The sequence below is a fragment of the Emydura macquarii genome, unplaced genomic scaffold (genome assembly GCF_026122565.2).
Source record: "Emydura macquarii macquarii isolate MOO-44397 ecotype Brisbane River unplaced genomic scaffold, CSIRO-AGI_Emac_v2 contig_2676, whole genome shotgun sequence".
Lineage (NCBI taxonomy): Eukaryota > Metazoa > Chordata > Testudines > Chelidae > Emydura > Emydura macquarii.
Genome location: NW_027132813.1, coordinates 29,705,001 through 29,720,512, shown reverse-complemented (window position 1 = coordinate 29,720,512; position 15,512 = coordinate 29,705,001). Strand labels below are relative to the sequence as shown.

Genomic DNA, 15,512 nt, shown 5'->3' with positions numbered 1-15,512 from the left:
TCTATGGATTTTCCAATGGCATGTTGGAGTCAGTATGTGCTTCACCGGAAGGGAAGAAAGCGGGAAAGAATACCCTAAGGCAGTCTCCTTTTTGATCTGGGGAAATGTAGTTAATGAACTATATGCTTTTGTTTCCTATGTGAACAGGGCCAAACCATGTTCAGACAATGTTTGTAACTCATGTTTGAAGCCCAAGACAGGGTCTTGGAGTCTTCCGAGCTTCAGATGGTCAAGTAAGTCCACAGTGTGAATTCACATGTAGAAAGTCATTTCAAGGCCATGTAACAAATTTTCCCTTCTCTTTGAAATAATAGCATTTGTGCAAGACACAAAATGAAAGGCTTTCAGATGGTATCTGTTTGCTCATACAAGCCATTCATCCTTGTGGATGTGATTATTGAGGGAGATGCTGCCTCTTCTGTGTTGTCTCTCCTTCTAAAATCAACTTAGCCTATAAAGTAAGTGCTTATTATGCACAAAACAGTATTGTATTGGCCTTTGTTGTACATCCTTGGAAGGCTTATTGTTATGCAGTGCTTATTTGAACAGTAGTTAATTAGGACCAGAAAATTGCTTGTTGATTATTATTGCATTCAAACCCCAGGACATGTTGTACTAATTCCATAGTGGTGTGCGGTACCAAACGAAGGGAGGGGGAACAGAGAGAGAGCGAGAGATTCAGTTATATGTATCAGGAACTTAACTTTGACTGTTGGAAATAATGTTCTTTATCAGATAAATGAAATAGTTAACCACATTTTTTTCAGATCAACTAATATTATACATTAGTTTTCAACTCTAGTCATATTCTTTTGTTCTCTCAATTACATCCGTGTGCTAGTAATAGCAAGTGACTCAAGAATCAGTTTGAAATAACTTTTATGCTTCCCTGATGATTTATGTTCTTTTTTTCCCCAATGCTAAAATAAGGAAGAGATTAGGTTTGAAAGTAGTGTTCTAGTTTTGAAAATAATAAAATAAAATTCAGATTTTCTTTCAAATACTGTGCAAAGTAGAGCATGGGGGGCATGTTTTAACATTGTTTGGTTGTTTAGGATCAGTAATAACCTTGCTCACATGGAGTGTCATGAGTACTGTGACTGAGGTCAGTGGGACTTCCTGTGGAATGAGGGTACTAGTAAATGTGAGTAAAGGTATCACAATCACACCCTTAACTAGGGTTGATTGCCACAAGCCCTGAGCAAGGAACAGCATGTTGTTGCTCTGCTCTGTCCTTGGAACATACCAGGAAGCAGATTGTCTCTCTGAGTTACAATCAGTTTCTCCTGTGCTCCAAAGGAGGACCCTGAACTGGGCCTGCACTCTGGGGACCCCATCTCTTCTGTACACTGAACCCCGCAGTACAAGTTGGTGGCACAAGGGAGGAAGGTGAAGGCCTACCTGCCCTTGTGCCACCACAAAGATGGACTATTTTTCAAAGCATGTCCTGCAAGGCTTCACAAAAATTCAAATTGGGATAGTTATGTTGCTGAGATTCAGTAAAGGAGATTGTAATGATTTATATGGGTATGTGTAAGTCTCTGTATATATGTAAAGAAAATATTTTTTTTCTACTTTTAAAAAAAGGAAAATTAAATCCAACAAGGTGTGGCAGGATTCTGCTTTTCTTGTACACCCAAAATGCCTATTTCAGTCAACTGGAGTTTTGAATATACAAGGAATGCGGATATTGGGAACCTGGGTTTGGATAGAAAAGTGATGATGTATTTAGTGTAGTCGCATGAGAGAAATAATGTAGCAACAGAGGGTCCTATTGTACCTTAAAAGTAAAAACTATAGTTATCCAACATATCTGAGACCAGGGATGAGAAGGAAGCCAGTTTTGTCTCAGCAGAATTGTTTCCTGTTTCCCTAATCCCCTCCACAGGAGCGACTCAGTTGAGGGTTTGCCCATGGGGAGAACTGGAGGTGGGGTCAGGAACAGCTGCAGAAACAATGTTATCTACCTCATCAGCTCCACTGAACTTTATTCAAAAGTAATATTCTATCAGCTGTGCATAGACAGAGAACTTTAACTAATAGGGTTGTCAATCCGCTACCTTTCACAAGCACTTCAATAGAAAAGTATAATTGACTCCTTATAGTACCAAAATAAATTCTTTGCGCCTCTGACATGCTTGGGCTTATATTTGGCTGGTGTTGCATGCAGATATTACTGTACATTGGCTTGATTGATTAAATCTCATAATGGGTTTATGCACTGTTAACTGTTGGTGAAAAAAATAATTATAGTCCAAAATTAATGGCCAAAATGTAGTTCACAATACATTCCTGGTGCTTATGACTGTAAAACACTTTTACTTGTAATGCCATCACGTTTATGGTGTCATTTCAGAGCATGGTGAAGAGTGTTAGCCATTCAAGAACATTTAAGGATTTGGGGCCAAGGTAGAAAGTCTGTGCAAGTCTTAAGTCCTACCTCTTAAGTCCTACCATATGGATGGCTGAAATAGTGTGCAAGAGACTTCTAGATCTTTTGTTCACTGCGATGTGGGGGACTGCACATGATATCTGAATAGTCTAGTGTAGAAGGTGACTAAAGGGGCAGGCCAAAGGAGGCAGTCCCTAAAACTACACTTGGAAAATTGTGGTGGCTGGAAATGTCTGGGGAGGGTACATAGAGGAGCAGAAGCCCACCTTCCTCTGATTCTTACCTCTAGACTTAGGTATGTGAATCCCTGCCTCCCTGCTGGTCCCTCTAGCTTCTGCTGCCAAAAAAAAAAAAAAAAAAAAAAAGGCTAATTACCTGGGCCTTATGCAGAGGAGATTTTGGAGGGATGGTGAGGAGGTTGTTCTGAAAGAGCAGTAGGGTCACTGTCTGCTGGTTTCTAGATTGCAGAAGGACTATAATAAAAATGATTCTCATAAACTCCTGAGGAGCTTTCAGTAAAGGGAAGACAGCTATTTGAAAGGCTCTTTTCTATATGTTTTCTGCCAAGTGACTCAGAACATTTAGTTTCAACTTTTTATTTTTAAAGTTTTGAGGCAGGCTGTGAGCCTGAAACTTTCCAGTGGCCTTCTATAGCTTGACGCTTTCCTGTTTTCATTCAACAAATGCATTCTGAATACAAGACGCATACTCTTCCACTCTTTTGGCCTCTTTAATAAGGAGTGTGGGATTAGGGAAATCCACCTGGCACAAAAGATGTTAATTTTGAGGAATTTCCCCATCCCATCCTCCAAATCCCACAATTGCTTCCATCCTCCCTACAATAAAATGGGCTGAATATGACTTCCTCCAGAGCCCATCAATGCTCCATGAGATTGCCAGAAGGAGATGCTACAGTGCAACAAAGCACTGTGGATGAAATGCAGTTTCACTGTAGTCAATGGCAGAATATCCATTTACTTCAGTGGAACTGGCATTTCACCCTCTGTTACATGGTCTGAGCCAGCTGCCTGCACTGAGGTCGGGATTTCAATGAGGATACAATATGTGGCAGCACAGTGTATTGCTGTTAGAGCATCATGGTAGCCCTGGGTACAATACTGAATATGATGCCTATAGCTAGAGACGGAAGCAATTTAGGTTATTTTCCTTCGGAGTCTACATGATTATTACTGTTCTTTTGCATTGTATGGTTTCAGTAGTTGCATTCGTTTCAAGAGTGTATTCATAAATCAGCTGTTACAGCCTCTAAACTTGAGAATTTTAAAGTACCGTGAAAACTCTCTAATACTTATTCAGTACAAGACAATACAGTGGGGAAATTGCATGATTCTAAAGACTAAGCAGATTCATTTACTTTTAGTACATTTTAATGCTTTGAAGGTTGTATGGTATCATGTTTGGCCTCTGTTAACAATATTTAATTATATACTTTTACTATGAAAAACAGGCAGTTCTCTGATATTAAATTACTTTAATGACTTTTATATCCACCAAAAATAGGTTAGTTTATATAAACTATAGAACTGTCAAACTCCCTTCTGGCAAATTAGTTCCCCAAATGTCTGATTTTATTTTATTTTTTTTAACTTAAGCACATATTCAGGAGTTAGATTTCTTTGTCTTTAAAGAAACACTGCAGGTATGAGTATATGCCTTTGATTTATTATTTTTTTATCCACCATGCTTCTGTGTCTGTCTTAGGCTTTTCTCTACTGGCCATCTCATCACTATCTAAGCATAAAACCTATGTAAAGCTTGTTTTTTGGTACACACATGGCTCTATGGCAAATTACATAGTAATTCTTTGAGCTTTCATGTCATAGGATCATAGAATTATAGAATATTAGAGTTGGAAGGGACCTCAGGAGGTCATCTAGTCCAACCCCCTGCTCAAAGCAGGACTCAGCTAAATCATCCCAGCCAGGGCTTTGTCAAGCCTCAGCTTAAAAACCTCTAAAGATGGAAATTCCACCACTTTCCTAGGTAACCCATTCCAGTGCTTCACCACCCTCCTAGTGAAAAACTTTTTCCTAATATCCAACCTAGACTTCCCCCACTGGAACTAGAGATCATTGCTCCTTGTATTGTCATCTGCTACCATTGAGAACAGCGTGCTCCAGCCCCCTAATCATTTTTGTTGCCCTCTGCTGGACTCTCGAACTTGTCCACATCCCTTCTTGTAGTGGGGGGCCCAAAACTGGACACACTACTCCAAATGCGGCCTCACCAATGCCAAATAGAGGGGAATCATTACTTCCCTTGATCTGCTGGCAATGCTCCTACTAATGCAGCCCAATATGCTATTCGTCTTCTTGGCAACCAAGGTACACTGCTGACTCTGACACTGTATCCCCAGGTCCTTTTCTGCAGAACAGCTGCCTAGCCCATCGGTTCCCAGTCTGTAGCTGTGCATGGGATTCTTCCGTCCTAAGTGGAGGACTCTGCACTTGTCCTTGTTGAATGTCATCAACTGTATTTTGGCCCAATCTTCCAATTTGTCTAGGTCATTCTGTATCCTATCTCTACCTTCCAGGGTATCTACCACTCCCCCTAGCTTAGTGTCATCTGCAAACTTGCTGAGGGTGCAATCTACCCCATCCTCCAGATCATTAATGAAGATGTTGAACAAAACCGACCCCAAGACCGACCCCTGGGGCACTCCGCTTGTGACCAGCTGCCAGCTAGACATGGAGCCATTGATCATTACCCATTGAGCCTGATGATTTAGCCAGCTCTCTATCCATTTTGTAGCCAATTCATCCAACCCATATTTCTTTAACTTGCTGATAAGAATACTGTCCATCCCATATTGTTTAGCAGAGTGCCTTTGCAGTCTAAAAGTCCATTGAAGTGGATAGGAATATTTCCATTAGCTTCAGTGAGCTTTGGGTCAGGGCCTAAGCACCAGAATTTACAAAGTGCTTAGTGCCCTCCACACCTTGTAAGGCCAGACCATATAAGTGGCTTTTTTTTATGGCTCATCAAGTTGGAAAGACAGAGAACCTCTTGTTTGAATGGGCTCTAACAACTTTTACTTACAGCTTAAGTGTTGCATTATTAGCAGTTTCAGGTTCAGTATAATATTAATGATTATAGATAATGAGAGACAATTTTCTTCAGTTTGGGGGGTGAAACATTTGATTTTAGAGCTTATGGACTCAGTAAAATGGAGGTTATTTCGTTAGATTATTGCACCAAAACCCAACTGTACTCTTACCCTTTGTTCTAAAATTCCTCCAGGGAAACATTATTTGGTTCAGGAGGCTCCAACTGTGCAATTTCGAAGATTAATATGGGAAATATGGGATTCTTAAATGTTAAAGATTTTGCTTCTTGTAGAAATGAGTCATGGATCTGTTCAGAGAAAGCTGTTTCCAGATTTACTGGTGAAATGTCTTGGACAAGGATGCCTGACATTCTTGCACTGCAGCGCTTTATTAGAGATGGCAAAATAATTAAAAGCATTATTTGTGAATAATCTCTTTTCTTTGAGTGAAGAAATTTGCAAATAATTATTTTGTGGAATATATTTAAATAATCTGTTAAACTAGTTGAATGCTGAAAATAAAATCCAACGATTTCTCCACTGACAGGAAAAAAAACTTCAAGGAAAGGATTACTATTTGAGAAGCTTGAATCTATATAATGTAGCATCATCTTGAGCATCCATATTTTCCCTTTCCCAGGTTCTGCCATCTTGCTGGTACACTTTTTTTCATTTTTCAGATGGAGATTTTGGTTGAGGAAGCCTTCGGCTGACAGTTTGATTATGCCAAAAATAAACATAGTATTGGTCAAGAGCTTACAACACCTTGGCTGGTATAAGCAAAAGATGAGAGAGACTAGTGCCTACTGAAATAAATAGAAACACACTTTTAAAATCTGAAGTAAAGAGCTGTATGATGATACCATTTGCAGTGTGCAACAAGTGTGTTTTTTAGTAGATTCTACAAAACTTGCATTCTTTAGTACTGTCTATTGACACCTTAGCTATTAAGTAAATATTTATATACTTAATAGATAAAGAGCAGTTTACAAACAATTCCTGTTTATTGGCATGTCATTTGATTGAGTACTAACATCATTTTTTGAAATTCTGTACTAGCAGGGATATGCCAGCTTAGATGTGACTATTGAATAGGATTCATTTCAGAGTGCTAGTGAGTTTATATGCATTTCCCTTGTGTTTTATTTTTTCCATCTTGCATTACCAGAATATCTCTGAATGAAGTTTCCTTTGTGGAGGGAGAGGAAAAAGAGGCTGCTTATCATGTTGCTGTAAAATCAATATGTTTTCTGTCACCAGCTAATGATTAGAGATGTAAGAAGCATACTGTATTTCTGGGTTGCTCTTGGAGAACTCCAAAAAATGAAGGACTTGATACTGCGTCATGCTGAAGCCTTCCAACTCATTATTTTCTGTAGGAGTTGAGGATTAGCACCTTGTATGAGGAGCTCAGCGCTCTGTCCTAAAGTCCTGAATCAAAGTCCATTGAAGCCAGTGGAAAGACTCCTTTGACTTCAAAGGGCTTTGGATCAAGTTCAAAAGACTCAATCCTGCTTCCACTGAATTTAGTGATAAAAGTCCCACTGACTTCAGTAGAAACTGGATCAGGTTCTAAGTGAGCAAATAGGAAATGTACCCTTCTCTGCACTACTGGATGTTAATTAATAAAACATGTTTACTGTCTGAGCCCTTTATGTGGTATAAATGGACCAGGTATCTTCTTTGTTTGTATGAAGACCTTATTATTCACAATATACATCACTTTCTAAGGGAGAGATTATATAGTAGGTTTCTATATTAAGAGAGAATTCAGAATGAAAATACGTTCAATTTAATTATTGATATTCACATTGTTGTTTTTCTACATAGGTAATTACATTTAGTTACTAAAATGTAACACTTTATACTAGCCAAAGTGACTGTCGTGCAATTTTAATGGTTTCTCAGTTTTGCAGGCAACATTAAGCCATAATTTACAAAACAAATATATTACGAAGTAAAATTAATGCACTTTTTAATATTAGAGTATTCTGTGGGTTGCTGCAGGACCAACATATGGGTATATGTATATATGTGTCCTATAATATGGTAGTCTTTAGTAATGTATGGGTTCTAAACACATTTCTTGCCAGTCAAGAGTAAAACATGTTTCTCCTTGAGATTACTGAAGGCTTGTTATTTGGGTAAAAATTCACATTTTTCTGTGCTGCCATGGCCTTTCCTGTTTGTGGTTCTGCCTGCTGGTTTTGGCCCACCATGTGTGGAATTCCTTAGAAAGAACTCACTTTGCAGGCTAAATCCTGGCAAGTGCTGCACAGAGCCACCTGCTGGAAAACCTGTGGGAGCAGCACAGGGAGTAAAGAACACAAGTCGCTGACCATAATTTGCCATTCCCCAAGACCTCAGAGACACTTTCATATCAGGGCTTAGAAAGCACAGGGTATGGCCTGTTGTTAGTATTTACACCCCTTAACTGCAAGTGGTCCATGTGTAGTTTTGTCTTGCATCTGTATGGATTTGTGGGCTGCTTTCACATTGTATAGGTGTGATTATAATGCTAACTAGAGTATGGGTTCACTGAACAGAACTAGTTAATTAAAAGGACTCTGTGTGCATGGGTATGTTTTGGGGTGACCAGATAGCAAGTGTGAAAAATTGGGATGGGGTGGGGGGAAATAGGCACTTATATAAGACAAAGCCCCAAATATTGGGACTGTCCCTATAAAATTGTTGTAGTTGTTTCCCGTGTAAGCATTTGTTCAGTAAAAGTTAAGTGTAAGATAGCTATAACCAGGACCCTTCTGTTGATTCTGTGAAGGCTGCTCTGCACTGTGGTGACCTCAAAGAGAAATCCTCCACTTTGAAGGTTCCAACCCCTGTCTCTTAAACATTAAACACAGAATTCAGATTTATGAGCTTCACTACACTGAAATAGCTGCTGTGAAGGGGGGGTTGCGAGAGTCAGAGGGGTTACTGCTTTGCCCACGGTTGGAGGTGAACTGGTGTAGCAATAAAAGTTTCATTTCACTCCAGGAAAGAATCTGTGAGAGTGCCAAAGCCACATGATATGACATCTGAGTTGCCAGTTACCCTCCCACTCCTCTGTTTGCTAACCTTCTAACATCCTTTCAACCAGCCCTTAATTAATAAAACAGTGAATTGCAAATGACACCAATGAAGAAGAACCTGTGGGGCTGATTAGGATTTCATACCAGTGTAAATCAGTAGTAACCATGGGAGTAAGCCCCTGGTTTTTTTTTTGGTTTTTTTTTTACAATTCAATACATGTGTATACATACAATAAAATAAAACCCATCATATTTTCACTAAGAGCTTGGTTTGGTTAAATTCCTGAGCTGTTTGCTTTCTGAAGCACAGCAGACAATTTAATAAGCCCCCTTTTTTTTTTTGTTTAAGAAAGGAAAATAGACAGTTTATCCCTTTGAAATGTTGGTCCCCAGCTAACAAATCTGTCATCTTGTTAAAGAGAGGAGTGTCTGTCAGAAAGCATCTCCCTCATGCCCCTGTTACTATTTGGAAATTTCAAGGCTATGTTAAGGTTCATATTTTTTCTCCCTCTTTCAGCAGAGCCTTTTATTATGTACAATGATTTTGATATTGCATAATATTTTGTTCATTTCCCCCCACTTTCGTTTAGTATAACCAATATTTTGGTTGTAAGGTTTGTCCTTTACCTAATGTACATTTAAGAAAAACAACATCCTTTTGTTCAAATATTATGAAAAAGAAATCTATTTCACATCATGGCAATTCAATAATCTGTTAACAAATGTGGAATTCTAGTCTATTCTGATACATGCTTTAAGAAAAATGAAATCGCACAAGAAGCAGGTTGAGTTAGATTTGCAAACAATTTTTGCTATCATATACTTTATTATTTTCCCACAGTGTATGTTCAGAGGATTAATATTACAGCTATAAAAGCCAACACCATAAGTCAGATACTGGGTCAGGTTCAGACCTATCTTATTTGGATAGCTGCTGGCATAAAGCAGAATACAGAGCCCCTTTCAGCAAAAAGCTTCATTGGCACAGATTCTGTTTAGTGTTGCCTTCAAATTAAATCTACCCTAACTTGTTAGAACCCCCAGGTGGTGTGCAGCAATGTAAACACCATAGCAGCCCTCACTGTTACAGAGGGTGCAATTTGCTATGCTAGTGGACGAAGTCCATCCTGCTGTGGTTACTTTAAAAAAAAAAAAAAAAACACAGAAAGACTAAAGCTTTAATCTACGAGAGGAACACATAAAATTTGTTTAATTTAATCCAAAGGTAGGGGGTCTGCAAATGTAATGCCATTTAGCAGCTCACCCATCATTGTTCTTGTAGCAACTCTTTCCAAAAATATGCAGTTTATTTTGCAATTAAACCTAACTGATGGTGACACATATTTTTTGCTTCCCACATGAAAATAAAATATTCCCTTTTTTATTGTTTGTTTTATTGTTTATTATTTGGAGCTATGAGTAGAGTTTTATATCCCAGGTTTATGGCCTTATAACTGGAACACTGAGCACAGTGACCAGGGATATTTGGGTGCCCCAAAGGAGAATAGGGGAAATGGACATTACACAATTGTGTTTTGCATTTCCCACATGCAGCAAAATTAAGACACTGGCACTGCATCATCCTCATCTAATGCACTCTCATTACTGGCTCACAATGAAATGTCGTCGCACGTTGATGCTGAAATTAATTGTGATGACAAAACATGCAAAATGTTATCTGATGTTACTGTAATAATATCACAGTTAAGTTAGGCACCTAATAGCTCAGCAGCTAACTAAGCCTAACCTTTGAGGACTTCCATTTTGTTTTAGTTTTTAGCTATAATAGGATAAAACAGGCACTCCCTAGCTCTGTAATCTACAAGGGCTTGTGGTGAGATAGTGTCTGTCCGTGCATTGAGTTCTGAGATTATTTTGGTTTAGTTTTTGTCGTATTTGCTAGGCCGGCCAGGAGAAAAGGGTCAGAGCTGAAGTATTGGGACCTGAGAGAGTTCTGCTTCCTAAACCTAATTTCAGCTACTATGTGACTCTCACTTATATTTTGTGCAGTCAAAATACTTGAAATGTCCAGCTCCTAGCAGTATATCAGGTTAATTGATCTGCAGTAGTCTTACCTCCAACAAAACAAAGTTTAAAAAAAAGAAGAAACCAAACAAAAAGCCCCACAATTGCTTTTGATTCAGGACACATACAAAAGACAACATGGCATGTACTCAAGTTACATGGAGGGAGGTATCCTGATATTCTGATAAAGCTTTATTAGTGCAGTTGAACAAAGATCATTAAGCCTATCTGCTGTTAATAGCTGATCATTGATGTCATTACCAGGAGGTGCTGCAGAACTCATTATAGAAACCTCAAGGAATAGGAACAAATTCAAAAACCAAAACTGAATTCTGTTGAGTGCATAATCCATTTGTGGTATTGATTGAAGAAGCTGCAGAAGAATAAGAATTCAGAGAATTACCTTCAGTGATTTTACTGAAAGGCCATCCCATGGGACACATTAAATAGATGCTTGTCAATCACAGCTGCACTGATTTGATCTTTCCAATGACAACTGAAGCTGCTTTTTCCAATAGTTGCTGATTTGGCTTTTTTATTTTCTTCCTCAAGGAAAATGCCATTAAGTTAAAATTTAGTCTTGTATACTTAAAGAAGGGCATAATAGACACCAAAGCCGTTATCCTTCTTAAAAGCTTTTCTATATCTCTGTAAGCTGTGGATCTGTTTACAGTATTAATTGTAAAGATTTTTTTTAGCATTCCAAATTCAAATGAACACCCCTAGTTTTTTCTACATGCCCGTGTCTGTGTGTGTAAAATACATACCATTTGATTGAAGTCGCTTGCAGTGCACACATAATCTGTACTGCATTCCTTGCACATTTATATCTTATCAAATATTTAGTGTTTTCTAAGGCATTAATCATAGAATGTATGTATGACACAAGTTGATACCTTAAAAATATTTGTTGTGCTTTCTTACTGGGATTCTGCTCTAAACACAGGCTTTCCATAAATCTGTACCAAATAAATTTGTTTGAGCATTTTAATCCTTTATTAAGTATTTATTAAATACGATCTATAGCATTCATTCAATCTGCTTCCTAATGCTATAAAGCCTCAGCAAATACATTATTTTAAATTTCTTTGTGCTGAGTGAGCCATGTTCTCCTTGTCCCACCTCACCCATTGAAACATGTGAAGGGTCCAGTCAGACTACTACCAGTGTAGTGTTGTGCCCTGCTTCTAGGATTGTGATTTGAATCAGAATTTTTACGCCTTGCAGAACCAGTACAGCAAATTCTACATATGTTAGTGTGTGGTGCGCTAAATCTCTTCTTATCACCTCTGTCTAATACATTAGGCTGGGTGCAAGCAGACGTAGTATGTGCTCTTTTTGCTTGCTGCACCTTGGGCTATGCCAGAGATAGAGATATTGGTTAAAGAGATACAAAAGGACAAATTTTCTCCTCAGTTTCTCTATGAAGCCTCTCCACATTGAAACTACAAGTATATCGAAGGGCAAAATTTGTCCTCTTCTGAGTGACATGAGTTCAACTCCTATTGAAGTAATTTCACTTGTTCAACTAGTATGAGCTGCAGTTCTATAGCTGAGGGGAAAAATTGAGCTCAAAGGTGAGATTGAAAGAGAGGCTGTGCTAGGTGTTAAACCCATAAAGCTCATTGCTGCCAAAATGTGTTTGGGTGTCATTAGCTGTTTGGATTTAAATATGTTATGGGTTAAATCCACCTAGGTGAATGTTTGTTTCAATACAAGTAAATAAAAAAAGCTAAGAAATAAAAGAACAAGATGAACAATGTAGAAACTTAGTAATGTAAAGTAATAAATGGAAGCTTCTGGGAATTATGCCACACCAGGCAGCATGATGGTTAGGAGAGAGATACAAATGGGGTAAGATTGGCATTCCTCTGCCTAACTCGCCTGCGGGCTCCGATCTGGTAAGCGTGCTCAATGCTTGCCTATGGGACCAAGCCTAATAGGTGAACTCAGACAAAATGCCCCCTCATCAGGGAGGTTCAAGGTGGATGAGGATCTCCTTCATAACTTTTGTCCCAGTGATTGGGGTACTCAGCTAGGGTGTGGGAGATCACCAGACCAATTCCCCCCTCCACATGAAGGGATTTGAACACAGGTCTGTCACATCTCATTTGGACAGAAGGGTCTGTAGCTGTGGGAACTGGGAGTCGGGTGAGTGCCCTCGCCATGGGGTTATAGGATATTCTGTTGTGGGGCTCCCTCAGTCTCTCCTATTGAAACTGTTCTAGTATGAATAAACAATGAGAGTCATTGAGCGAGAGGTTGGGGGCTGGGAGAGAGCAAACATGATAATGAGTCTATAGCCTGGTGGTTAGAGCGCTCATCTGAGGTTTGGGAGACCTAGGATCCATTTCCCCATTCCAAATATTTTTGTAATTATTTATCCACAGTGAAATAGCTTCAACAGGAGAGATGGAGGGACCCCCACACCAGAATATCCTATAACTCAGTGACTAGATCTAAATTGCTTTGTGAATCTAGCCCAAAGTGACTTGTCCAAGGCCCCAGAGGAAGTTAATGGGGCAGCTGGAAATTGGATCGAGATCCCTCAAGTTCTAACACCCTAACCACTGCACCGTCCTGAACTCCAAATGAGCTACAGGATGACCCAGTCAAAGCTGGTCTCTTGTGAAAGACCACGTGGAACTTGCCAGCAGTATTTATCTATGGGAGGAAGGACAGTGTTATATGGGTTAGGCACAGAACTAGGAGTCCTCAGACCGCTTCTGTTTCTGGCTCTACCGCAGACTTCTTGTGTGCACTTGGACAGCTCACTTAGAACCTAATTTTCAGAAAGACTGAAAACCCAACCTTGGGTGTCTACAGTTAGGCAGTGCAAATGCAAGTTTGGCCTTTACTCACTCTGTATTACAGCTTTTATCTTCAAAGGGGAGTGATATTTACTTGCCCCCCAGGGTCTTGCAAAGCTAAACTAATTAACGTTGATAAAGTTCTTTGAGAACTCTGGATAAAAGGTTCTATATAGATGCAAAAATGAATAGTTAGTGTGCAGCCTCTGTGAGACCTCTCTTGAGAATTGTAGTCACTCCTCTCCCTTGAATAATAGTAAATAATGATCACATCCTCAACAGTCGTTATTGTACGTCCTCAACTGTGGTTAGAATGATGGGGAAAGTTTTAATTTGCATTATATTTGCATTTTATTACCCTCTGTGGTGCATCTGGGCTGTCCCAGTATAGTAAGAGGCAGCAAAACCATCTGTTACTGTAACACAAGAACAGTGGAAGCATTTCCTTTGATTACTGCAGACTCTTTCCTTTAGAAAGTATGGTGCTCAATCCAGGCAGGGTTTTTTTAGTGAAACTTTTCTCCTGTGGGGGAAATTCTTCTTTTCCCTCTGTATTGTACACCTAGCCTGATGAGATATATTAGGGTCTTCTCTTAAGGAATTTGAGTACAAATTACCAATTGAACATGAAAGTAAATGGGGCTGGCTTGATATGGCACACACTGTTAAACCTTCTGAACCTGTTTTTCCACAGCCTTGCACCTGGTGCAAAGTGGATGTAAAATGTTACCATATTAGAATTCAGCTCTCATTTACACAACGTGAGAGTGTTTTACATCTGCTTTGAACTAACTTTGCACAGGTGTAAGTGACTTGACAAGGGAGCAGAAAATCATACCATGAAATCCTGGCTCTAAATCCTTGTCACAAGTCCCATTGATTTAACAAGGCCAAGATCCCACCATAGTTTCTAGTAGAGTAAGACCTTCCAGTGTGTGTTTATAGTACATGAATAGTACTCTAGAGGGACAAAAGCCTTCTTTCTCTTGTCTACACTGAGAAAATGCATTCTAGAAAAAGTGTTCGCTAACATATCTTCACTAGCATGATGTTAAACACAATTTTGCCCTTAGTGTGAACAGGGACAGTCATGTTTAAAAGCTTGTTAGCTGGTCATAGTTTACCTGGGAAGGATCTTAACATTTAACCAAGCTAACATGTTTCTGAACATGGCTTGTCTCTTTGTATGCCGGGTGCTAAGTTGTTTTCTACATTATTAGTCAAATCATGTTAACGTGTTCTAACGTGATACTACTTTCCCAGACATAGCCGCAGAAAGTTCCTTCATTAGTACTTAGGGCTTGTCTGCATAGGGGCACTCAGGAAAGTTCAGGTGAATCCTCCTGAGAGGATAAGTTACAGTGAACTAAGGCCACTCCTGAATGAAAGCATACACAAAAGAGTTTAATGTGCTTTAATTTATGTGAACCGACTTCACACATTTAGTTGATTCACCTTAACTTTCTGGAGGGTCTCTGTGTAGAGATGGCCTTGGAAAAGTAATTTAATTTGAATTAAATTCTTGCTTGATCAGTTTTTGTTGGTTTCTTAATGGATTTTAAGCATTGTAAACACATATTACTCTGTGTGATATAATCTTTATTGGTGATGACACTAAAGTTAACTGAGAAAAAAAAAAAGGCTTCTTTTGATTAATTTTATTTTCAAGTGCCAAAGATTTTAAATCTTTTTTTCCCTTTTATTTATCAGGAAAAGAAGAATATATTGCAACATTCAAGGGATCGGAATACTTCTGCTATGATTTGTCCCAAAACCCCATACAGAGCAGCAGTGATGAAATAACTCTGTCATTTAAAACTCTTCAGAGGAACGGACTGATGCTTCATACAGGAAAATCAGCTGATTATGTCAATCTTGCATTGAAAAATGGAGCTGTCTCCTTGGTCATTAATTTGGGCTCAGGGGCCTTTGAAGCACTGGTGGAACCTGTGAATGGGAAATTTAATGACAATGCCTGGCATGATGTGAAAGTAACCAGGAATCTGCGTCAGGTAACAGTACAATGGATACAAGAATAATTGACTCTGTTTCTGCTACAGCTAAATGTGTGATTATTTAAATCTGAACAGTGTGACATTGGATGTTCAGCAGGCATTTAAAAATAGCTTTTTATTTACACAAAGAGGGATATTCCTGCCACACTTGAGCAGGGGCACATCTAGAAAGTA

General features: G+C 39.0%; 1 protein-coding gene across 1 annotated transcript in view; it reads left to right on the top strand.

Annotated features, from left to right (window-relative positions):
- Positions 1 to 15,512, top strand: part of NRXN1 (neurexin 1) — a 753,679-nt gene that overhangs the window by 143,045 nt on the left and 595,122 nt on the right. Inside the window, exon 2 of the mRNA XM_067565125.1 lies at positions 15,034 to 15,335. Coding sequence (XP_067421226.1) covers positions 15,034 to 15,335 — 302 coding nt within the window. The remainder of the gene's footprint in view (positions 1 to 15,033; positions 15,336 to 15,512) is intronic.